Source organism: Aulonocara sp. 'chitande type north' Nkhata Bay, linkage group LG10, assembly GCF_057382095.1.
Source record: "Aulonocara sp. 'chitande type north' Nkhata Bay isolate Kocher_YH1m ecotype deep benthic linkage group LG10, A_spYH_male_GT1.1, whole genome shotgun sequence".
NCBI classification, from domain to species: domain Eukaryota; kingdom Metazoa; phylum Chordata; class Actinopteri; order Cichliformes; family Cichlidae; genus Aulonocara; species Aulonocara sp. 'chitande type north' Nkhata Bay.
This window is the reverse complement of record NC_141353.1, coordinates 13,528,729-13,554,205: the sequence shown is the minus strand read 5'-3', so window position 1 is coordinate 13,554,205 and position 25,477 is coordinate 13,528,729. Positions and strand designations below refer to the sequence as shown.

Genomic DNA, 25,477 nt, shown 5'->3' with positions numbered 1-25,477 from the left:
AGGAAAACGCTGCTATGAACATGCCAAAGCAGCAGGTGGCGCTAGATTCCTAACCGTGCAGAAATGTTGGCCAATCAGAAGTCTAGAAGCCTCGGTGGGAAAAAGTAAACAAAGCTGGGGCATAGAAGCAGAACCGAGTCGTATGTGTGGAGGGACAGTAACTGTGTGTATATGTAAGCATTTAAACACTGCAGAGAGTAGAATTAACAGTAACAGTATTGTAGAAATTCATTTCACCGAAACAATAACGTGGCGCACAGTGTGACGCATGCACCAGTTTATTGTATTTCCAGACTTGCTTTCGGCACAATTTACAGTGCACGCTACTCTGTTTTTTGTCAGACTTGAAATAGCCGAAATACCTTCCCACTACGGAACTTCTATGGCTCTTCCGTTCGACAATCTCTCCGGCGTTGGAACCATCATCTGTTTTCTCTTCGGTCACGCTCGGTTGATTTTTCTAGTCGGCACACTCATTTCCTCCATTACGCGCTGGCTCCATTACCCGCTGGCTGCTTCCCAAACAAACACACGTGCGGCTTGGCACTTGTGCTGTACATAACAAGTCACGCGACGTGACGCTGCGGCTGTGATTGGTTCGGCTCTGCGCTACTGAATTTGGATCGGCTGACCTTTTTTTTTTTTTTTTTTTTTTTTAAGAGGACAAGAGCGGCGAGGTCTATCGCGATAGCTTAATTTCTCTATCGAGTAAAAGTTATATCGCGATACATATCGTTATCGTTCTATCGCCCAGCTCTAATTGCACCGTTGACTATTTACAAAAGTATTGCACAAAAGGTATTGCACAGTGAGGTGAAGAGGCACTACAGCTTAGTTGTTCCCCCCTCCTTTGTCCTCCTGTTTCCCCTCCCTCTCCCCTCCAAGGAGGAGTTAAACAGTCTGATGGCGTGTGGGACAAAGGAGTTTTTAAGTCTGTTAGTTCTTGTCTTTGGGAGAAGCAACCTGTCACTGAACAGACTCTTCTGATTGTTTATGGCCGTGTGCAGAGGATGTCTGGCATTGTCCATAATGTCCATCAGTTTCTTTAATGTCCTTTTCTCTGCCACTGTCACCAGAGTGTCCAGCTTCATGCCGACCACAGAGCTAGCCCTCCTGATCAGTTTCTCCAGCCTGGATGAGTCCTTCTTTGCTGTGCTGCTCCCCCAGCACACCACAGCATAGAAAAGTACTCCAGCAACCACTGACTGGTAAAATATCCTCAGGAGCTTCCTGCAGATGTTAAAAGACCTCAGCCTCCTGACGAAGTACAGTCGGCTTTGGGCTTTTTTATACAGGTGCTCTGTGTTGCATGACCAGTCCAGTTTATTGTCCACCCACAGCCCGAGGTACTTGTACTTGTTGTCCACCTCCTCCCCCTCTATCTGAACCGGCAGTGGACCTGCTCTAGACCTCCCGAAGTCCACAACCAGTTCCTTAGTCTTTGAGGTGTTGAGTTGCAGGTGGTTTGTGTGACTCCATGCGACAAAGTTCCTCACCAGACTTCTGTACTCCTCTTCCTGATCATCCCAGATACACCCCATGATGGCCGTATCATCTGCAAACTTCTGAATGTGGCATAATTCAGAGTTGTAGCAGAAGTCAGAGGTGTACAGGGTGAAGAGAAGAGGGGACAGCACAGTTCCCTGTGGTGCTCCTGTGCTGCTGACCACTGTGTCAGACGTGATGTCCTTCAGCCTGACGTACTGTGGTCTGTCGGTGAGGTAGTCGGAGATCCAAGCCACCAGGCAGGGGTCCACCTCCATCCTGTTCAGTTTTTCTTGAAGCATACAGGGCCGGATGGTATTAAAGGCACTGGAAAAGTCAAGAAACAGGATCCTGACCGCGCCTTTTCCCCCATCCAGGTGGAAAAGTCAAGTCATTCAAAAGCTTGTACAACGAGCTTTCTTTTAACTCCAGGAAAAGGTTTGTTTACAGTGTGCCGTACTGTAGTTACAGTCTGGCATTTCACACAATGTATTAATCAATATTGATATTTATTTCTAAACCTTGTTGTGGTGACATGCATCTCGTGTCAAATTAAATGGCTTTCCCTTGTTTCGAAGATGCTCTGTTTGGGGGAACTTTCTAATTAATTTGAGCATCTGAACGAATAGCAAACATTTGCTGTGGGGTATTCTTTTATGTTCTGAACAGCTTTTCCTCCCTTGAGGAAGTTGTTAACTGTGTGTTAGGCGAAATAGGGCATACGCCTGTTTTAGAGTAGCTCGACTGCTGATGGTTGGTTTGCAGTCATCCTTATCCATCTTGTATTTGTAATTTTTTCTTATTTGCATAAACATGTGGTGCCTTCCATTTGTGAATAAGCTCAGTATGCTTGTAGAAAGGAATAGACATAGCTTACAGTCACGCTTTTAATAAATCATTTTACTCTCTCCAGAGTAGTGTAGCATTGTTTGACAGAAAACTGGCTTCAGATGGCAGCAAACCTCCATGTAATGAGCTTAATGGTAATGATTAAATCATAGTAATATTTGAAAGCAATATGAAAATGTTGTTAGTTTCTTAATACGAGTAGATAAATAATTCACAAATGTTTGAGCTTTGATGAGATAATGTCATTTTGTATCCGTCAGCCATAAAAGGCTGATGGGGTATTGTCGTCACCCAAGTTTGTGAATGCAATAACTCGAATGTGGCGACGTAGAATTTTCAAATTGATGCCATAGGTCTTTCTAATAAAAATCTCAGATGAGTTTAAACCTCAGTGACATCGATCTCAAGGTTAACGGTCAAGATTTCTGAAATTCTTGTGAATACATTAACTCAAGAACAAAGTCATGTAGGATTTTCAAATTGATACAGTAAGTGCATCTATTAAAGATCTTGGACAATTTTAAATCTCAGTGAAATCTTGTGGATGTGATAACTTGAGAAAAACGTAGGACTTTGAGACTGATAACATAGGAGACTGAGGGGTAGCGCTGGCAGTCACCAGTATTTTTCCATTATATTTATCCTGAGTATTGATGCACCAGTTCCAGCAGGTTTTCTTGGTCTATTACATACACAGCCACACACACACACCATGCTGCCCTCTCACTGACTCTTGGTGCGATTCTTTTCAAGTGACTTGTTCCATTCTCTCCAGTCAACTAGCAGTATGTTAAACAGATGGCAAACAGAGTCTCTCCAAATGGTTTTGATTGATAAATAAAACAGAAGGAGCGCTGTTTGGAAAATTTTGGACTTTGAGGGAAATAAACACAGGGAGACAAACGAGCCGTTACACAAATGTTGCTACAGAGCAGTGCTCGCCAGAAGGTTTCAGAACCCATTATTTTAGCGCCTGAAGAACCAACACGTGGACCTGATTGCAACCGAGGGTCAGTGACATAGGCCCTAAATTATATCAGGATATTTCTGATGACAAGGAAAAGTGTAAGCAAATTCATTTTCCATTTTGTTTCCAAAGCGAAACTCTCATTGATGACACACTTCCTAGTTTAAAGTGTTCATAGCATATTAAAGTTCTTAAATTGCCTGTCAGTTCCCCTACTTTACATGTCATCCTGTTTCTCGAATATAGCTACATATCTATGTTTTCAGCCAAAAGTGCAAACAAAGAAACGCTAAGGGCACAACAATCTATACTGCAGTTTGTAAGGTAGATTATTCTATGTCATAATGACAAAGTCACATTATAAGCAACTTAACTTTGATTACAAGAGTCGTCTGTCATCTGGAAGTCCTAATGATTAACTTGTAATTAAATGAATCTTAAATTTTAGTGAAAACTAGAAAAACTGATAAATAAGTACAGTGTTGTTACACAACTCAAAGGGCTCCAGTGACGGTAACATTAGAAAACAGATATTTGCTTCTCATATTGTAGGGGTAGGAAAAATTCCTTGGGCTGTGCCAGTATTTGCGGACATGGCCTTTTTGAGGGAGATTGGTCAGAGACGGAGCTATTTTTTGGCAAAACAACAATAGAATATTTGAAGTCTGTTGCCAAGCAGCGCAGCAGGTTTTGATTTATGATGATGTCTTCCTGCTGGCAGCTTGTTGCAATTAGCGTAGTTGAAGGCATTGGCAGTCCTGCAGTGTTGTGTTTATTTATTTTTTATTTTTAAACCAGTAATTCCTCTTTTTTGTACAGGAATCCTGATGGTGCATTTCCTTCCCCTGTGTTTTATATGACTTCTCTCTTGCTTTTCCTCACGCTCAGCTTTCTCTTCTCTCATCGATGATGTCATCATGTTAGCATATCTCTTCCCTTCACCGTTTCCTTTTTTTTTTTTTCCTTTCCATTTCCTCCTTCTCTCCCTGCCCGGTCGCAGTCTGTTGTCTTCATATTTCTTTGACCTTCCACAACACTGAGCTCCTGCTTTCAAGACATGCCACATTTCTGACAAGCGCAGGTGACAGAGTGCATGGGTTAGTTATATTTGGACAAAACGCATACAGGCAGCCTGCTTTGAAGTCCTGAATTCAGGTCAGGAGGAGGAACACTGTAGAGACAAAACAAACTCGTCAATGGGAACACTGAATCACACAGTAAACTGTATTATTTGTTGAAGATCCGAGTGTCTGCTGTGGTAGGATCAAGTTTGGATTCTAGTCTGATACCCACAGATGTCAGATAGTTCTGTATAGATATTAAATTGATTTTTTTTTTAACTAGTAAAGCCAGAAGTAACACCAGAAATACCCTCTTCTCAATGGAGGTATGATAGTATTTTTGAATTCCCACATAGTTTGAGCACAATGGCTCTGGATTCTGTACTCATTTGTTTTTCCGTCTTTAGTTGCTTGAAGTTTCGCCAGTTAAGAATTCAAAAACAACACAAAAATAGTTATTAATAGCTAGTACCATTGGGTTCATCAAATAGCTGCACCTCTGACTGGCCAAAAAGGTTGGACTCCCAGGACACTTCAGCAGGTGTCCTTAAACCCTTGTTTACAAATTAACAAGGTGATTTGTATATCAGTGTTATTTTGTGTGTCTCTTTGGCAGGTGTGTGGTGCAGCCAGGTGGTGGTGCCTAAAAGAGTGAGTGCCGTGCTGGGGAAGAATGTGACATTAGAATGCAGGGTGGAGGTTGGCACAAACCTTACTCTTACTCAGAGTTCCTGGGAGCGCCGTCTGCCTTCAGGCTCTGTCACAGTGGCTGTGTACAACCCGGAGTTTGGCACCTCCATCCCTCCAGAATTCATCCATCGTTTGTATTTCCGCTCACCCTCCTCCCATGATGCCACCATCGTACTGGAAAACGTGGGCTTTGCTGATGTCGGGATCTATACCTGTAAGGTAGCCACATTTCCTCTGGGAAATACTCAAGCATCCACCACAGTCAGTGTACTTGGTAAGTGTGTGTCTTCATTTGATATACTTTTCTTGAGAAAACACTGGCTTTCCTTTAGGCGGTTTTTGGTAGAGATAAAATAATTAGATCAATTATTCAGTTTTTATGTTTCTGTCCAAATCTTTTTGGGAGGAAAGTTTGTTTTTTGATCTTTAATATTTATGCTCTTTTGTGTTCAAATGTTCAATGTAGGTAATGTGTCCTCCCTCGTGCGTGAACAAATGCTGTACTCTACAAAATGTGCAATCATGCATTGAATACACTGAAAAGGTCCAGAAAAAGACAGAAAAAACGAATTTAGTCAGCATCTACTCCTGATGCTTGCATAGAAAGCTTTTATGTGCAGGTTAAATCTTGTGTTTCTAGTTTTGTGTTGCATTTATAAAACAAATTGTCATGTCTTGTGATATTATTTAACAGAATAGTACTTTATGTATGTTTGCTGTTGCCATTATTATAGTGAAGTGAATAGAAGCCAACAAACGTAAAACAGAAATCCACAGGATCATCATAGATCGTCCTCCAATATATCACACATTGCAGAATTGCGGTCTTTTGAGAGTCATTTAATTAGTTACTCTGCGTTCTCAATGCCTAGAGTGTTCTTTGTTTTCACAGAACAGATCACAGGTCTAGCTGCTAACATTAACTTGGACAAAAAGGAATAAAATGCAATTAATTAAGCAGGAAAAATATCAGTGTACTGTAAACATTTGAAACTCAGTAAAGCAACCTCAAAGTCTTTACTGTTGTCTCTGTTGATTCTGTTTTCACTCTTGTTAATAACAGTGGAGCCGAAGGTTTACGTGTCTGCTGGTTCAACTGCACTGATTGATGGTGGCAATGAAACTGTGGTCGCTACTTGCATCGCTGAGCGAGCCAGACCACCTGCTGAAGTGTCCTGGGAGTCCAACCTTTTTGGCCAGTCAGAGGTGCAGCTATTTGATGAACCCAATGGTACTACCAACACACAAGTGCGTTACATCTGGCAGCCTACACGTCATGTTCAGGGCAACACACTCACTTGCGTGGTCCGCCACCCAGCTCTGCAGAATGACTTCAGGATCCCCTACCAGCTCAATGTGCAGTGTAAGTGCCTTGTGAGTGATTGGTGTGGGCTAACAAATTAAAAACTGAAAGAATAATAAATATGTGAAGAATGTGTTTAATAATTCTGTTCCTGCCAGAGTTAGTAAGTTAGTAAGAGAAGATTTTGTGCTGTAAGATCGCGATAATCATTAAACCAGTTACCCATTGCACTTGTGGTGTCACAGCTTCACTAAATTAAAAAAAAAAAAAAAACACAAACTCCAAAAAGCTGATTATGTTTTAATATTCGTTGTCTAGAAAGTGTTCTCTTCCAGTCAAATCCCATAGATGCCACAGTAAATGTACTCAGCGTAGTACAGCTATTTCGCTACGTAACATGTGCTACCAACTTAGGAAAAGAGTAAAGTGACCACCTCCAAAGTCTTTGTTTGACAGATACTTTTTTTTTTTCTTTGCTCTGATTTACTGCTTTGTGACATATGGTAACTATAAAGGATTTTCTGCTCATTCACTGAATGCAACAGTGGAAAAAATGTGGCAACAATTTTTGCATGTAACAAAATCTTTTACTTTGTAATAGTATATTTGTGTGAAACAAATGCATACCAGCAGAAGAGCCAGGGTGGTGCAGATGACTTCTCAGAAACCTTGTGAGCACCTTAATGAATATATTTGTGCAATGTCAACACAATATTTCAGTTACATTATTTTCATAATGAATGTGCAAATGAAAACGGTAAACCGGTAAAAATGGGGGGGACACTGTTTCATGGTTGCAGTTGTGTAGTGTTGATGGTTCTTTTAGGATTGTGAAAAACGTTGCAATATACAAGCACTCATGAATGTTTGCTTCTCTCTGCAGATTATGTTTATAGATTATCTAGCATCTTAGTGCATATTTGCAAGCTTATGTCTTTAGCCCATTACTGACCTCAGACTCTCTATAATGCTTCAGACAAACCAGGAAAATGGTTGTACTTGGAGCACTGTTCTCTAAGGCCATTTACTGTGTCTGGCCATTTTGTGGTCATGTCACATAATTGCTTTTCTCTCTCTTCAGTTGCTCCTGATATCTCCGTCGTTGGGTATGATGGAGACTGGTACGTAGGCCGGGAAAATGTTCAAATGACGTGCAAAGCCAACGCTAACCCGCCAGCTCATCACTTCAGATGGATCAGGTATGAGTATCCGTATGTCTGTGTGTAACGTTTACGGTTTGTCTGGGATTGAAATTGACCCAGCGGGCCAATTGCTGATCGAGCTAGGTTGTATTATACTCTGATATTTTAGTAAGAGAGCTTTACATTTGATATAAAATAAACAGTAAAATGAAGGTTTTCACATCCTTGAAATAATTTTCAAATGATAATTTATTATGCTTTCCTCATGAAATGTCCCAATCAATTGTGTGTCCCTCTGCGTGTCTTAAGGTTTCTGTCTCTTGTGTGTCACAGGTTGGACAGAGAGATGCCTGAAGGGGTGGAAATGATAAACAGCACTTTGCTTTTCCTGCGTCCCCTCCAGCGGAATGACTCTGGCGTTTACAGGTGTGAGGTTGCCAATGACATCAACCTCCGCAGTCGGGATGTGCGTATTCTCATACAAGGTGAGCAGAGTATACACACCGGAACAAAGCTGACTCCTAGTGCCTTCTCTTCCCTTAGGAAGCATTGTGCATGTTTGCACGTCATAGAGGGTATCGGTGCCTGTGTCGTTGTCCTTCAAACTGAAATGTGACACTATCACTCTCGCTCGTTCTGTACATACTGACAGTTTATCAAGTAATCACCCATGGTACACTGTGTTCATACTGATATTAATACATTTGGTCTTAATTGCATGCTTATTAGGCTTGATTAACATTACGCCTCCAGATGTTCAAAAGAGAGTTCCTGGGCCAAACAGCTGCAAATAATTTTGGCCTCTTCAGACCACAGTGCGCTGCCTCTGCTCTGTCCTGCTGGCTTGGCATCTGAGTGCGTCGTGTCTCTCTGTTGTGAATGATGAGCATGTTCCTTTGGTTTCACAAAATCTGTCTTGCCAGTGGAAGCTCTCTTTCTGAATGAAGTTCTGATTATGATGTGATTTCCTTTTTCATCACTCTCTCGCCTCCTTTCTGTGTTTCTTTTATTCCTGCATGTGTCATGCAGTGAGAGGCAAAAGCCTGCAGCCTCACTGTGAGATGATGTCCCAGATTCATAAAACATTAACTAGTTCTTTTCAACTCCTATTTATTATTTATCATTCATATTTCATTTTCCTTTGAGAGACCTGTACGGGTGTTCACAAGCTTATGCATGTTGGTGTACCCTCCATTGTGCATGCGTGCGTGTGTGTGTGTGTCGTGTTGTGGGTGTACTCATCAGTTCACTCTTCATGGAGTTGTACATTTCACATACTTGGAGACCACAGACCTCCGGGTTCATGTGTTTGCTCTTTCAGATGTGAATCTTTGCCTCACATCTGGCCTGGCACCAGGGTTAAAGTGGCAGAGCAATTTTGCAGCACCATTAAAGCTTTTAGACTCAGATTTTTTCCATTACTCTAGCTTCTTATAATTATAGCCTTTGGCTTGTCTGTTTGTGGATAAAAACCACTAATCCATTACATTTTAAGGTTGGTGTTCTATTCGTGGAATAGTGAAAGTTTATACTTGAAAAGTGGGGTCTTAAATGTATGTTCTTGATCATTTAAAACATATACCCAAAATAATCTGCTTATACCATTGATAACCCCTACAGACTGCAGAATTTTAAGGACATCACTGGTACTGTTTGGTGTTTCTTATCATGTAGTCAAGTCACTTGTTTCTCTCTGCATGTAGAAAATGTGCTGAGCTGCCATCAGCATGTGCAAATACTTTGAAGTTACAAATTGATTGAGGGGACAACAGGGACAAAGCCTGTTGTCATATTTTATTTTATTTTTTAGTTTAAATTAATACAGAAGTAGCTGAAAACATGACCTGATCCTTTTAGACAGTTTCTAAAGACTTTGATTTATGATAGAGATAAATCCATAAAAGTGTTTTCAATGGGTTTTTTAATTTAGCAAAAATACCCAAAGTTGTAGCCTATGAAAAACAAAGTGTTGAACACATGGCATGGCCTGATTTGCCCAAAGTAAAAGAATGCACATTAACTTAAAGATTTTAAGTAACAGTTTGAGCCATGTCAGGTCTGCTATCGCTGTCACCTGCTTTTTTCCTTTTTTGATCACAAGAGAATAGCTGTTATGTTGTGGTGTCTCGTTGAACTTTACAGAGATCTAGTGCTATGATTTTTGGGTACATACAAACTAACTCTTAGGTACAGTAAACTCAATCCCAATAAACTCCATTTCAAGTGGAATGGAGTATGTAAGCACAGCATACTACACCACATAGAAACACAGTGCAGTGTGGTGGTGACATTGCTGGACATCTGTGTGCATTCCTGTTTTTCTGCGGTCAAAGAAACAAAGCAAACTCAATCATGCAGAATTTACTCTACAATGCACTCATTTTTCAAATAAGCATAGTAAGAATGAGTAGTCGGCTGTCCATGTTGGCAGAGAGTATGCTTTTATTGTTAAGAGCATCTGAAAAGACATTACTGAAAATCAGAGTATGCTTAACAATACACATAGTGAGGATATAGTGATTAGGACAGGTTTTTAGATCCAACTTTTCTCATTAATCCATCATCTAATAGGTGAGGCCATTGTTCTCTGTGATACAATTTTATATTTACTTACTAATCTGTAACAGTGGGAATATGCAAACCTGATTCTGCTATAGTTTTAGATGTTTTAGTCAACCTCTTCCTTCTTAGCAAAATGTAGTTGGCATTGACATTCTGCTTCTGTCTTTCACTCTTTATCCCCCCCTCACCCTCCTTCCTTCCATTAGATCCTCCCACCATGCCTTCCACCATTACCACTCCTGTCCTAACTGGCTTCTCCTCCACTTTTGTGGATGATAAGGGCCACGTCCTTCTGAGCTCCCCCACACTTGAAGCCCTTCCCGAAAGTAATCTTGGTTCCATAGTGGGTGGGGCCGTGGGAGGGGCCTTATTCCTCTTGCTGCTGCTGTCTCTGGTTGGTGTGTGTTACCTACGGAAGCAGCAGACCTTTCATGGGAACTACTACACCAAGCAGTACCTGGGCCCAAATGATCTCCAGAAAGCTCCCACTCAGCACGAACTCCATCCTACCAAAGCTGGCAGCAGATCTCAGCATCGGGACCATGATCGAGAGGAGTGGGGCGACCGCCAGCTGAAGCAGGAGCGGGACCGCCGCCACCATAGTGACTATAACGGAGAAGAGTATCCTGTTAATGGGTACACTAGGGCAATGAGGGAGAGCAGGCGCCACAGTCATCAACAGAATCACCATCATGAACACACACAGTATTCTAGTCCACAGCAGGCCAGATGTGTCAGATACCCTCATTCACCCAAACTACAGGGAAACGGCTCCCCCTACATGTCAGACGACTGCTACGATAGCGGGCCCGACGGTGATTATGTATCTCATAAAGATGGCTCAGTCATTTCACGCAGGGAGTGGTATGTTTGACAAGGTACCTAGTTCTGCAGGAACGAAAAAATGCAACATGAGTTGGAAAGTTTTGTTTATCAAATTAGGGGAAAACACATTATTTTCTTCTGTATGCACACATACAGTGTGTTTTGTAGTTAACATGTTTTTTTTGTTTGTTTTTTTTTTTTTTTCTTTTCAAGCGTCCTGGATGACACTTGAGATGTAATGTATACATTTCTGTTTTGAGTGTGGGCAGCCTGTGGACGGTGCGTGTGCGGACTAACAAAAGAGCCGATGTATGTGTTGTCTCAGCCTTACAACATGGACTGCTACAGCTGATTGAGTATAACTAATGTGTTACTGAGCAGAAGCCCCGGTGGCTTTTCACAAACTCTGCCTTTTGTGTTCATGTTGCTTGTACTCATTTGTTTAAATGAACTCTGGCCTCTTAGTGCAATTAGATGATGTCATGTAGTTATTGCAGGTAAATCCATAAAATTCAGATGGTCATTTTTCTTCAGTAAGACACAGCTGAGCCGCCGTACATCAGTTTATTTAAAACAGGATTTGTCTTCCTGAGAAATCTGAATTCCATTTTGACTAATTACCTAAACACACTCTTGGTCATAAGATTTATTGAACTGCTGTTTTTGCAGGATTTTGTAATGGATTGCTGAGTCATCAGACCTTTTTTGTTTTGTACTAAAATCTTAGGTAAATCGCAATGGAAGAACTGAGCTTGAGGAGTTGACCAGTAAGGTTTTGGCACATTTTGTGTAAACCTTGTGAGCGTTTCTCCTGCTTGTCCTCAGCTCGTCTTTTATCCCAGTGATGAGAGAGCAGGCAGGAGGGCTACATGAATGGGGCACAGTCTGCTGTGCCAGCACACTGGGTTTGTCATATCGGTCAAGCCTTGAAGCCTGGAAAAATATTTCTCTAGTTTATCATTTTTATTAGAACTTATGTAAGCTGCTGGTTTTTGGGAAGAGTTTCAGGTTAAACATTCCCTTTAGTTAACCACATTATCATGTTGTCTATCGGATGATAATGGATCTCTTTGAGAAGTTTAAGCCTGGCACTAAACCAGGACTCTTGGAATTTCAAGAGCGCCATCAGCAGGGGCATTGTTTAAAGAGGCTACTGTATGGGAGCCACCGTAAGGTGGCCTCTTAGTATTTTGTAGCACAGAGAAACCATGCAGCCAGTACACACTACCACACTCAACCACGTTGGACTGTTTGTCTACTGTGAGTAATCTATAGAAACAAGACATGACTGTGTCACAGATCTGTGACATGTATTGTTTGGAGTGTGCGGCCGCATGCTCAGATATTCACCATTTCATTTACGATTTAAACATTTGGTACTCAAAAAAAATTTTTTTTTAAAGTGTTATGTAGTTTTTGTAATGGCTGTGTTGTCACTTTCACCTGTGATTATCAGCACTTTTGACTAAACTCCACAGCACAGGAGTTGGAGACAATATTTTGTTGCCATCATTATTAAATCTTTAACACAGTTATCCTTTGAGTAGCTATTAAATGATAATGACACACCCTATGATTTTTCTTTTCCCCAAAAACATGTTTTATTCATTTAGAACCAGTCACCTTTTATTGCCAATCAGGACTCTCAAAAATCACATGCCATACCAAGAACTGTGATTAAACTGCGGAGAAAGCATTGTACGTGTTAGTGTCATTGGGCTCTGCAGCCCCAGTAGTTCAGGAATCAAACAAAGCTATAATGGATTTAAAGGTAAACTTAGGTTTTTGTAGAAACGTAAAAATTAGAGTATTTTGGCACATGTTCACCAGACTGCATGGAAGAGATCTGACTTTTCTTTCATATACACTAGATGTGAATACTTGCCAACTTTAGTAGTATGGTTACTTATACAGTATTTTCTGCCAGATGCCAAATCTTTGTTTAACTTGTGTATATATATGACGATGACAGTGTCTCACATTCGTATTACCGACTAGATAACAACTGATAATTAGCTTACTTAAATGACTAATGCATCACTGTTGTAAACGGGGGTTTTGTAGCCCGAAATGGGGGGGGGGGGAGGAAGATGCTTTAACATTAGAGTAACAGTTGTCAAAATCGAAGCTAGTTAGGTTATAATGAACCTTCACAAATTCTGTCAGGGTGTGAATTTTGTGCAGTGGATCGGCTGCAGTTGTCGTCATGAGATTTGATAATGCGCCACTGTAACTATCAGTCTGAGACTCTGGCCCCTGACTGTGTTTCATGTTGTTTTTGAATGCTGTACAGTAGAAGTAATTTATAGACTGAAGGTGCACATTTCTATGACTTCCTGAAGGTTGAATCATGTTCACACTTCTGAAAACTGAGCATGTTTTCTTTTCGCGAAAGGTTTTAATTTGCACTAATTTCCTTGGTAGAAAGTAGTTGAAATGAAAAAGCATTTATAGGGGGGGGGTCTGCACAGCTAGGTTGTAATTGAGAATGTGAGTCTTTGTAAATTGGATGACTCTTTAATGGAGGTGTCACGGAAATGTACAGTTGGTCATTTGTTAGCCCTGTAGCCTCATTTTGACTGAATAATTACATGTATTGGTCCGCTGCTGACACCTATTCAGTCTGCCCTTCTGGTCACTTTCACATAAATGCAGAAACTAACAGGAAGCACGGTAGCCTAAACCCTTGTTGTGTTTGCTCCTATGCACTAAAACGGAAATTCCTCTGATCGATAGACTTTTTTTGCTTGGCTCGTCAGTTTGAAGCCCTGCACTTGGATTAATGAAGTACAGTTTTACTGTGACATTTTGTATAGAGATCAGTCATCAATATCCTTAACTTGAGAAATGCCCTTCACTTTCTGTTGAGAAATACACACCTAGTGCCTTAGATATCTAGCAGAAATGTGTTTATCGTTTACCTGCGTATGTAATGACCTGATGTGTCACCTCTGGGTTTTGATTTTCATTGCATTCTGTATTTTAGGAGGAATTCGTAGTGCCAAATTCACTCTTTCTGCCCTTTTGTGGCAGTGAAACGCAGTATGTTTCCGAACCTAAAGGCATTAAGAAACAAAAAAAAAACAAAGCTTGAATACATCTGGATGTAAAATGACTTGCATCCTCTGTACTGTTCTGTCAGGGGTTTTGGTTTCTGTATAGCCACTGTTTTTTTTTTTGTTTTTTTTATTCAGAGAAATGTATAATTACCTTCAGTCTCAAATTGTCAATGAAAAGCACCTTGCAGTCATGTTGTTTGGTTTGGTTTTTCAGGGGGTTTTTCTTTTTTTTGTGGGTTGTTTTTTGTATATACAGAAAATGTACATTTCTTGAACGAGGGAAAATATTTATGTCATCAAAAGCAGTCAAACATTATTTTGTCAATCTCTTTGAGATACTTTAGTTCAATAAAGCACCTTAGCACCTGTGAATTCTTTTTCTTTCTTTTATTCTCTGGAGGTTTTTGAGCTTCCTTTTACTCAGACTGCTCAGTCTCAGCCTCTTTGTTCATCTATAAATGACATCATCTCTAGCGCCGTAACGCGTAATGCTGCATAACCTCCCCCCCCCTACACACACACACACACCTCAAATCCAGTATGCATATGTGGGACACCACAAATGATGTAATTCCCTTTTTTTTTTTTTTTCCTTCCCCTCCTTCACTTCAACTGATCCTCATTACACTTTAATAACAAAGATTTCTTTCGGATGTTACCCTATTACGTTTGCCATCTGGTTAAATACTGATCAGTTGATCTCCAGTGGTATTCCTGTGGTCGGGGGAGACCCAGCACCTCATGTGCTCGAGGTTCCCTCATTAATAGTCCTAGTTTGCTTTGTTTCAGGACAGAAAGGCCCTGCGCTCCCCTGCAGCACCTCTCCTTTGTAAATCCACCACCTTCCCACCCCCATGTCTTTCTCCCACTGTCTACCAGCTGGTAAAATTAAACGCTGAGTGTTTCTGACTGGCCCAAAGTCCCTGCTCTCCAGCCCGTTGACTGTCCCCATGGCAACAAGCTCATCTGGAGCTGCTGATGGAGGCTGTCGTCCTACGAGCTCTACCTGGCCACAGGGGCCTGCGTGGAGCTCAGAGCTGGGCTGTGCTGTTGTGACAGCTCGTGCAGACAGACTGAAAATGGCCCATTACTCCCTGCAGCACTACACAGAGCTCTTCTGGCTTATAAGGACATATACAAGTGTGACTCAGTGTTGCGCTGGCACTCTAGGTCCTCAAGACGTACTTGCCATAAAAGTCTTCATCAGCTGACCTGTCTTGTCTCTTACAGATCTTATCATGGTCACAGCAGTTTCTCATCCTGACCTTGAAACAGGGCAGTGTGAAAACGCATGGGGAAGCAGCTCGGTGGCAGTAATGATGTCACCCCCCAATGCTTGAATTAGTTTGAGACACTCGTGCAGAAGATCAGCGGATTCGCTGCCTGCGACACAACAGTTTCCAAGGATACTTTTCACAAGACACAAAGGAGTGAGCGAACGTCTCAGGCAGCGCAGAGGGATGCAGCTCTGACAACTGTGAGTGAGGGGAGAGACTTTGATATTAACTCCCCAGCAGAGGTGGCATCACATTGTAACTATCACAAAAACTCAAAATACTGAAATGCTGCTCTAACCTCCCCCCCCCCCCCATCGTTATTACACCAGCATCTGCTTCCCAGGGGGGTCTGTTTTCTAGGCTAGGCAATAGTGTGACCCCTGAGCCTTAAGTATCGGTGGGAAGGGGGGCGGTGTTTGGCCAACTCGCTCTGTCTTACTTCTGTTTTGGCCAGAAAGGGTCCGTCTGAAACTGACCTCACTGATCAGCATGTGCTTCTGCTGGATTCACAGCAGCATTGTTTGTGTGATGAAGTGCTGAAGCGGGAGAGACTCCAGAAGGGACGGTAAAAAGCCGGATCCCAGTGTGGGGCAGTTGATCCACCACTAACACCAGTAATCCGAGGCCCACCACCCCTCCCCAGAATACATGGTATTTAAAACAATGAGGAGAAAATGTCAGCGCGGAACATGCAGGATTGTTTCTGAGTACAATTTGTCTCGATATTTCTTAGCTAGAAGCATGCACGAAACACTACCTCCGTTAATGAACTCCTACAGCTGCTCCATGCGTTGTGGCTTTAAAGCAGCCACCCTGTGCAGGTCCCCTGAAAATGTCTGTCACAAGGCATTAAAGCAGCCGGCTTGATGAACTACATTTTTAAAGGCGTTTTGATCAACTCAAGAGGCTCTTGACATAGTTCAGCAGCCATCAAAGGTAATCGAATGGTTATTAACCGTTAGAGGACGGCAGGAATGGAGGAGGCGGAAGAAGTGACTTTTGGGGGTGAGCTCAGAAATCCCAGCTTGTTCAATATGCATCATAATTGAACTGTTATTTAGATTTCTCATCTCAGCACATTGATTTTTTTTTTCTTCCCCTCTCAAGAGCTAAATCAAGGGGAATTGACCATTATGCTTATGCCTCCTCTGTCACCTTTTGTCCTTCAGTTCCTTTAGTATCCTACATTTGGTTTTATACATTACTGCTGATTTGCCAAAGCTTGCTGTTTTGCGAGTTTAATGCATCCTAATCACGATTAATCCTTAATCCCCTCTGTGGACAGCATGGAGCATATGTTCTAACAAAGCTAATTCAACACTTTGATAATACTGTTACACACACACAAGACTGAGGTAAAGCAACGGATGGATTCAGTGTTTTAACCCTGACAGTGAATTTTTAGTGAGTAACAGAGTTTTTAAATGGCATTTTTATACCTCAGTTAAATTGCAAAAGCCCTTTCATGAATACCAATAATACAGGGCTGTCCAGTACAGACTCGGACACAGTAAAAGGCTACTGGGAGCAAAGTATCAGCACTTTTTTTTCATGGCCAGTAGTGTTTGTTATTTTCTTTTTTCTTTTGAAAAGAGAAACTGTCTTTGTAGCTGCTGGGAAATATACAGATGAGAAAACCATTATTAGTTTCCCTATGAAAACTAAACTAAAAAGTATTTCCCAAGTGTTGCTAAACACCTAATTCCAACATGCCACTAACACGCATGGGTCCTGAGCATTCCCACCCCATTCTTCTTTGGTGAATCTCTCAACCTCCTCCAGATTTGATTGTCTAACGGCATGGACCTTGGTTTTCAGTTCACCCCACAGATTTTCAATTTAAGTCAGGGCTTTGTGCAGGCCAATCAGTACCATTTATTTTGGTCCTCTGGAGGTAGTTCTTCACCAGGAGTGACATGTTTTAGGCCACTGTGTTAGAAGACAAACTAATTAGCCAGATCCAGTTTTGCTGCTGACTGCTTGAGGTTTTCTTTTGAAATTGTCACACATCCATGTTTATTTAATCTTTCCACATCTTTCCAAAATCTTTCCACCTTGATGAGATTCCCAATTCCCGGCGCACTGACATGTCCCCCACAGTGTAATACTCCCACCACCGTGTTTAACTGTGGGAACGGCGATCTTTGAGTTGTACCCTTCTCCTCCTCTTATCTCTGTGGCCAAAGGGCTCTATTCATGTTTCAACTGACCAAAGATCATGCTTCCAGTATGCATAATCTTTCTCCAAGTAGTCCTTTAGCATACTTCAGTCTGGACTGAACAATAAAGGGTTAAAACCCTCAGTTTTAACTTGATTTTACAAAGTAAAATCAGATCATTGCACAGCTGTGGTTTGTGCAATGGCTCAATAAAAAGCTCAGTTTTGGGGAGCTTGTTATTGTGTGCAAATCTAAAAGTAGTAAAGGAGTGTGTCACAGATTTATGAAATTTATTTGTTTAACAAGACAAGTTGTAAGAAGTGCAATAATGCATTATGGTGGGCTTAACTGTTCCCATACTAGCCTACTAGCTTAATATTCAGCATGTAGAAATGACAGTGGTACCCATGTTAAAAATTCAAGGATGCTTGTTTCAGTTTGGAAGTGAATAAATAAAGAAATAAGCATATAATGAATACAAATTTGCAAGGCAGAGTTGGGAATCACAAAATTTCAACTTTCCGACTCAGATTTCAGAGTAAGTTGTCACCAACAGCCCAAACCTAACATATCTGAATTACTGAAATGACAAACAGCAAACAGCCATATTTAAAAGGCAGAAAGCATCAAAAGTTGTTATTTCAGTCTTTACTTCAAAGACAACTTCAACCTTCACAGCTGTTGAGATGGCTGGTAGTGTTTTAAACAAGAATTTGCTGGGTGGCTAAATAAAGGCTAATCAGGTAGGCTTCTCCAAACATTTTGCATGCGCGTGACTTAGAGCTCAATCAAATATAGTGAAGTAAAAACAAACAAAAAGGGGTGCCGACCTGCAAAGTGTAGGTCGGAGGGGTTTTGTTTTGTTTTGATTTCCTTTTTGAGCAGTGACATTTTTCTCCTGACTCTTTTTCTTTTTCTACAACTGTTTGATAATTGAGTTGATGCATGTGACAACCAATCACAGCTGAGCAGTCCTCTGGCTGACCCAATGTAGCACCAACCAAAGTGACAGCAGCAGTTTGGACTCTCATACTGTAGAGAAGTAGTGCTTCTAATTATAGTCAGATCTTTAATGTGGGCAGAATATTATCTCCATAAGATAAGTAAAATAAACTGGAACAACTTAGTTTACTCTCCTTACCTCTAGGTCTAAACTGCTGTTGCTCTACTCTAATTGTCTTTATGGGTTAAATGTTGTAAATTGGGACTATGAATGAGAATCTTTGAATCGACGCCTGACTGTGTGTACACTTTGATTCATTCACTGCCAGGATGTTAGTGGTCTGTCATCGTTGTGTTGTTGGTGGTATCCTGGACTGTTCTCTGTCCTCTCTGTCTCAGACCAGTCTCAAGCAGAGAGGTCAAACTCCATCACCGTGGCAGGAGCTGTGATGGGCGCAGTCCTCGCTCTCTTCCTCATCGTGGTCTTCATCATTGTGATCCACACCGCTCGCAAAGCCCAACCACCGGCCTTCACAGACAAAGTGTAAGTGGACCGAATTACTCATGTCGCATGCAGAACATGCTCAGCTGGTTAATTAATTGCATGATACAGTGTGAGGTGATGGGAGCCCACTGGTGGGTTCAGGGAGTAGCTCCTTCCTGCTGTGGAGAATGCTGCAGCGGTGCGCGCCCTGGAGCAGGGAGTCTGCGGGACAAGGTTGAGGGGTGGCGGATAATTGCTGTCTTGGCAGCAAGCCCTTGTCCTATTTTGTACAGTGCACCAGCACTCATGTTAATGTTAGAGCAAAGAAGAATAACTCTGAGGTTAAATTATTTACAGGAGGAGCTGGGTCACCCTCTGCCAGAGTCCCATGACCAACATTAAAATCTTTGTGTGTGTGCCTTCTTTGTTTTTTATACTCTAAGAAAACAGATCTGAGCAGCATCTTATACATGTTTTTTGCAGACAGAGATGAAGCCTGGGAGGTTTTGATTAACACTATTTTTGACTTTGAAGTTCATGTAGCATCTCAAAAGGTATGTTTAATGTGTCCAGCAGTGCTCACAAGCCTAATACCCCTTATATAAGAAACATTGTCGTGTACCTGTGGAGCATATCTGCAAGGTTGCATGCAGGCTGATCCTCTCATCCATCCCTGTTAGTGTATGATTCAGCATGAACACTCCACTCCAAGTATTTCTCAAGTTAGGCAGCTATAAGGGCTAAGCGCAGTCCTGCAGTCTCTTTAATACTAGTGGTTTTATAGCCACTGCAAATATGTCAGTGACACACGGAAAAAGTGGCAGTAATTCAACAGGTTTGACCAGCCCACAACCCCCCACTCTCCTACCTCCGCTCCCCCCCCCCCTTCCTGACACTATGACACCCCCCTTCTCCAACCCCTCTCTCAACAGCAGGACATCCTCCCCCCTCCTTCCAATCATCTCCCAGTGTCACAGTGGATCAGGTCAGGAGGCAACTGAGGAAGCTTCGCCCCAGGAAGGCAGCAGGCCCAGACAAGGTGTGTCCGAGGATGCTAAAGGCGTGTGCTGCTGAACTTGGGGAGCCGCTACAACAAGTCTTCAATCTCAGTCTGTGACTGGGGAGAGTGCCCGTCCTATGGAAGACATCCTGCATCGACCCGGGCCCCAAAAGGAACCGGCCCAATGAGCTGAATGACTTCCGACCGGTGGCACTGACGTCACATCTTATGAAGACTCTAGAGCGGCTCTTCCTCAACCTCCTCCGACCACAGGTACAACATCCCAGGACCCACTACAGTTCACATACAAGGCGGATGTCGGAGTGGAGGATGCCATCCTGTACCTCCTACACAGAGCCCACTCACACCTGGACAAGGGAAAAGGCGCGGTCAGGATCCTGTTTCTTGACTTTTCCAGTGCCTTTAATACCATCCGGCTCTGTATGCTCCATGAAAAACTGAACAGGATGGAGGTGGACCCCTGCCTGGTCGCTTGAATCTCTGACTACCTCACTGACAGACCACAGTACGTCAGGCTGAAGGACATCACGTTTGACACTGTGGTCAGCAGCACAGGAGCACCACAGGGAACTGTGCTGTCCCCTCTTCTCTTCACCCTGTACACCTCTGACTTCTGCTACAACTCTGAATTATGCCACATTCAGAAGTTTGCAGATGACACGGCCATCATGGGGTGTATCTGGGATGATCAGGAAGAGGAGTACAGAAGTCTGGTGAGGAACTTTGTCGCATGGAGTCACACAAACCACCTGCAACTCAACACCTCAAAGACCAAGGAACTGGTTGTGGACTTCGGGAGGTCCAGAGAAGGTCCACTGCCGGTTCAGATAGAGGGGGAGGAGGTGGAGGTGGTCAACAAGTACCTCGGGCTGTGGGTGGACAACAAACTGGACTGGTCATGCAACACAGAGCACCTGTATAAAAAAGCCCAAAGCCGACTGTACTTCGTCAGGAGGCTGAGGTCTTTTAACATCTGCAGGAAGCTCCTGAGGATATTTTACCAGTCAGTGGTTGCTGGAGTACTTTTCTATGCTGTGGTGTGCTGGGGGAGCAGCACAGCAAAGAAGGACTCATCCAGGCTGGAGAAACTGATCAGGAGGGCTAGCTCTGTGGTCGGCATGAAGCTGGACACTCTGGTGACAGTGGTAGAGAAAAGGACACTAAAAAAACTGCTGGACATTATGGACAATGCTGGGCGTCCTCTGCACACGGCCATAAACAATCAGAGGAGTCTGTTCAGTGACAGGTTGCTTCTCCCAAAGACAAGAACCAACAGACTTAAAAACCTCCTTTGTCCCACACGCCATCAGACTGTTTAACTCCTCTCTGGAGGGGAGAGGGAGGGGAAACAGGAGGACAAAGGAGGGGGGAACAACTAAGCTGTAGTGCCTCTTCACTTCACTGTGCAATACTTTTTATTAATAGTCAACGGTGCAATAGACTTCAATACTTGAAATGTGCAATTCCCTTGTATTCTTATTCCTATTTATTCTATTTATCCCTTTCGTATATTTTATTTATATATGTCTCTGTATTTATAGATGTGTATATATATAATATTCTGCTCACGTTCTGTAACTTCTGTCGGTGCTGTGCTTTTGGAAACCGAATTTCCCAGAGGAACCCACCCGAGGGATTAATTAAGTTTTATCTTATCTTATCTTAATTACCAGGACACAAGTATGTGTTCTGTCATCGTCCTAAATAAGAACACTCAGTCATTTGTTCCCTCAATCCAATTTTATTCTCCCATGTAAACATTTACATCCTAATTTCAGCGACTGCGTCGTCAGAAGAAATCTAGTGTACATGCTCCCAACTGCGCCTCAAAGGTGCGGCTTGAATAACGAACAACCCATCAGCCTCTGGGTGCAGGTTCAATGTATGTAGCCCGTGTGTCAGGCTGGTCAATGCCACGACAAACTTAGCATCTTAAGTGTGACCGTGGCTGGAAGTCCCAGTGGAACAAGGCGTGGGTAGGGGGAGGAGGAGGCTTCATCACCTCCTTCATCACACGCAGACGTGAGAGTAAGACGGCGGGTCAATGAGAAGCTCTGACTGTAATCGGTCACTTCGAATCCCAAATATGAAAGAGAGACTCGGCATTAAGTGACACACAGTGTTAGAAAATCGATGCCTGTCATGACGCTGTGTTGTGAATGGCTGAGGTTTGTTCTTAGGCTTCAGTTTAGCAGGCAGGGGGATTTCAGCCAGCGAGGGAGCGAGTCTGACTTCAGCGTCTTGCAGGGGTTTAGAGGAACAGCTGTCAGAAAATGTTCTAATTTACTCGTCCGCGTGGAAGTCCGTCACTTTCATACACCTGCTGTCATGTACACTGAGCCATCTTCATTTAATCATCTGTAATAATGGATTCCAGGGCTTCGAGGAATACCCTGTCTAGGACTATTAAACTGCAGGACTTGCAAGATGCATTTAAAAATAAAAAGAGAGGCAAAATTTCATCAAGTTTCAGACATGCAGTATCTGTACGGTGGCCCTCAGGTGCAAATAATAAAAACTATTTGACGAAACACACAAGACAAACACAACCACAGCAAAAGGCGAAAAAGTGCATCATCATTTTGTGATTTTTGTTTGTTTGTTTTTGTTGTTGTTGTTGTTTTCTGCCATGTTTTCTGAAATCTTATGCCTTTGTGTTGTTGTGTTTTGCACCTCAGGGCCTCTGTAGGCTCCGATGTTTTCCACAGAGCGTCTGTTTTTCATTGTCTCCGCCTAAAAAAATTCTCACATCTTTAAAGCTCTGCACATCAAGTTGATTTTGCTGCCTCTTCTGTTGTGAATCCATCTCAAAGTTTATCGCAGGATACCATAAACAACATCAATATGCCTCAGAAGGAACTCGTTATAGTGGCTGCCCTTCAAATTTGATCCAGTAAATTGATTTTGTACCGATTTTATCTATCGCTGATCGTTTTATTCTGTTTCTTTGCGAGTACAGTGTTTTTCCACTCTGAAATTTGTCTCCATTGACATTTCTTCTTCCCCTTTTTCTTCCTCTGAAGGATTGACCTTCCTCCGACACACAAGCCGCCTCCTCCCTACTCTGAGAGAGCACCGGCTGTTCCTCTGGGAGTCCACGCATCACAAGTGGCCTGGCTGTGTCAGGTAAAACCCCACTTTCTTTTTACAACCAGCTGAAAGTCACGTATGTGAATCATGACAGCTCTACACCACAATTATTAACACTGAATGAAGCGCACTGAGTCACAACAAGCAGCAGTAACAACGAGCTAACTCATGTCATAATCTGTTTATATTAAGCAGGAGGCTCTTTGGCTTTATTAATTTAATATGTTGGAGAGTTTAATTTTTTATTTCCCTGTCCTTTTTTGGAGTCTCACACATTATAGAGGCCTAAAGGGTGACGATGATAGAAGATGATTTAGGTGATGATTTGGGTTTTTTTGCTTTTAATATACAGACTCGCAGGGCAGAGCACAGGCACGCGGTCACGGAGAGGCAGCACCCACCCACAGCAAGGCGGGGAGCCCAAAGCCCCACCCATCAGCGCTCCCGTCTGGAGTGGGTGTGTCATCAGAGTGGGACAGACCAGGTGTACATCAACCACCGTGAACACTACGTGTGAGGAACAGTTCCAATCGCAGTCCACCAATCACCCGGCAGTCACTCTGCCTGAGCAGCAGCGAGCTTATAGGCTTCACCTGATTCACAGAGCCATCAGTCCACAGAAGGAAGCGGTTGGTAGTGTATGAGGAAAGTGTCTCTCTATATGCAGGCTTTTTTTTCTCCTTAAAACATAAATCCTTTCTGCTGTACGCTGGCTGTCACCCGTAGACTGTACAAAGAAGGTGGACATTGTCATGTTAGCTCCTTTAAACCAAATCTCACAGTTGCAGGCAGATCTGAATATAAAGCTGAGGGACACTGCAAGCTCATACAGTAGAAACCTGTCAGTCACAAAGTAGGCTCACATTAAAGCGTTTATTTTTCATACAAATGGGGACTAAAATTTACACAAACGTTATTTTGTATCATCATAGATTGAAAAGTAGAGCCTAAAAACTCATCAGATAAGTGTTCACTGAGGGCTCAGCAGCTGCTTTCCCATAGACTTTTATGAAACCGGATTTCTTTTGAAATCACAGGCTTTCTTGCTGGCTGTTAAAAAGCATTTTTAACCCTGGCGTCCACATATGTGGACATCACATTTTGGGTTATTTAGACCAAAATACTACATTTTGCTTTACAAGGGCCTGATATCCACTTACGAGGACATTATACTGCTACTGTTCGATCGAAATTTTAAAGGAATATCCTCATATGTGGCTCTCATTTTTCTTAGAAACAAAAATAAGGCACTCCTAAAGACACTCCTCCAACGCAAAAGCTACATCCATCTTTCATATACAGTCTATGGTGACACACTCTTAGGGTTGCCAACTCCCTGAAAAATAAATAAGGGACACCTCGTGGCCAGGGCCGGGCGACCCAGTTGTCTTCACCCTTCCCAGTGTGGTGAATTTTCTAGCTCTTTTTTTGTGTGTGAAATTATTTTTTTAACCATTTGACTTGAAGTTGATTTAAGTAGATGCATATTCTATTCTTTGTGATATGAACACATGTGAAACAAATGATCATTTAGCCATTTATTTTTAGCTCAAAATGACAACATTAACACAGTAAAACAGGTCTCTTTCTTAAACAGAAGCCTGTCATGCTTAACTTTTGAGAATATAAGTAAATCTTTCTTTAAAAGAACTCTGTCCTGCTTAACTTAAAATAATAGAAAACAATAGAAAGAAAAATATTCTTGTAACAGTGCACATTTAGTGCATTTAGTACAATTGGCTTCAGTTGAGGTATTATTTCAGCTTTTCTAATGCTAATCAGCTGCTCCTGTTTGTAAACCCGCTTGTTCCCATGATTACGCATCATAACTCATCATCATTATTCATCTATGTATTACTTTTATGTATTAGTCATCAATTTGTTGTAATCATCTATCCTTGCAGTTGTTTATTACACAAAATAAATTATATTATCACACTTCTGGCCACATAGCGCTGATATTCACTGCACATGCCCATATTAACTTTTTCCAGCCAGGTGTTTTCCTTTTCCCATTCTTCCCTTTCTCTGAGGGGAACAAACATTGCTGCTCTAACGCTGGGCTCACACTGTGCGATTTTTGGCCCATTTTGAGACGATTTTTGAGTGATCGGACCGATTTTGGCCTTCATCGTGCGTCGTGTAGTATACGTGGGGTAACGAGAAGTGATTAACACCTCACGACCAGCTCCCGATCATCAATCGCTCGTGAAGGTGTCACCACAGGCGCTCACACTGCTCACGCGCAAACGTAAACGTCGGTGAAAAAGACGGCGCAGCACAGCAGTGCAGCGTGTGATCTGGACACAAGCGATGGAGGCACTACTTGTAGAACTTCGAAAAGGCTCGGATGAGCTTTCCAATGTGGCCTCACAAAATGATCACGACCACAACAACCGTGAAAATAGTTGGATTTACATTGCTGCTCAATCACAGCTGCCTGATCAATGTTTTTCATTAGCAATTTAGCAAAGTTGATGGTGGTGGCGTGTCTGTGTGAGTGAAAGACAGAGAGAGCGAGCGAGCGACAGATTTTCTGTTATAACCTTCATTTTATGGAG

General features: G+C 42.4%; 1 protein-coding gene across 2 annotated transcripts in view; it reads left to right on the top strand.

The window, feature by feature from the left end:
• Window positions 1–25,180, top strand: part of nectin3b (nectin cell adhesion molecule 3b) — a 29,526-nt gene extending 4,346 nt beyond the window's left edge. Inside the window, exons 2-8 of one of the 2 annotated variants that reach the window (XM_086308305.1) lie at window positions 4,979–5,326; window positions 6,116–6,415; window positions 7,437–7,554; window positions 7,831–7,982; window positions 18,721–18,865; window positions 22,850–22,952; window positions 23,269–25,180. In XM_086308305.1, the coding sequence (XP_086164431.1) occupies window positions 4,979–5,326; window positions 6,116–6,415; window positions 7,437–7,554; window positions 7,831–7,982; window positions 18,721–18,865; window positions 22,850–22,952; window positions 23,269–23,433 (1,331 nt within the window). In that variant the 3' untranslated portion in view covers window positions 23,434–25,180. Of the gene's footprint in view, window positions 1–4,978; window positions 5,327–6,115; window positions 6,416–7,436; window positions 7,555–7,830; window positions 7,983–10,265; window positions 12,957–18,720; window positions 18,866–22,849; window positions 22,953–23,268 lie in introns of those variants that run through there. The other variant, XM_086308304.1, reaches the window with a different exon arrangement.
• The last annotated feature ends 297 nt before the right edge of the window (window positions 25,181–25,477 follow it).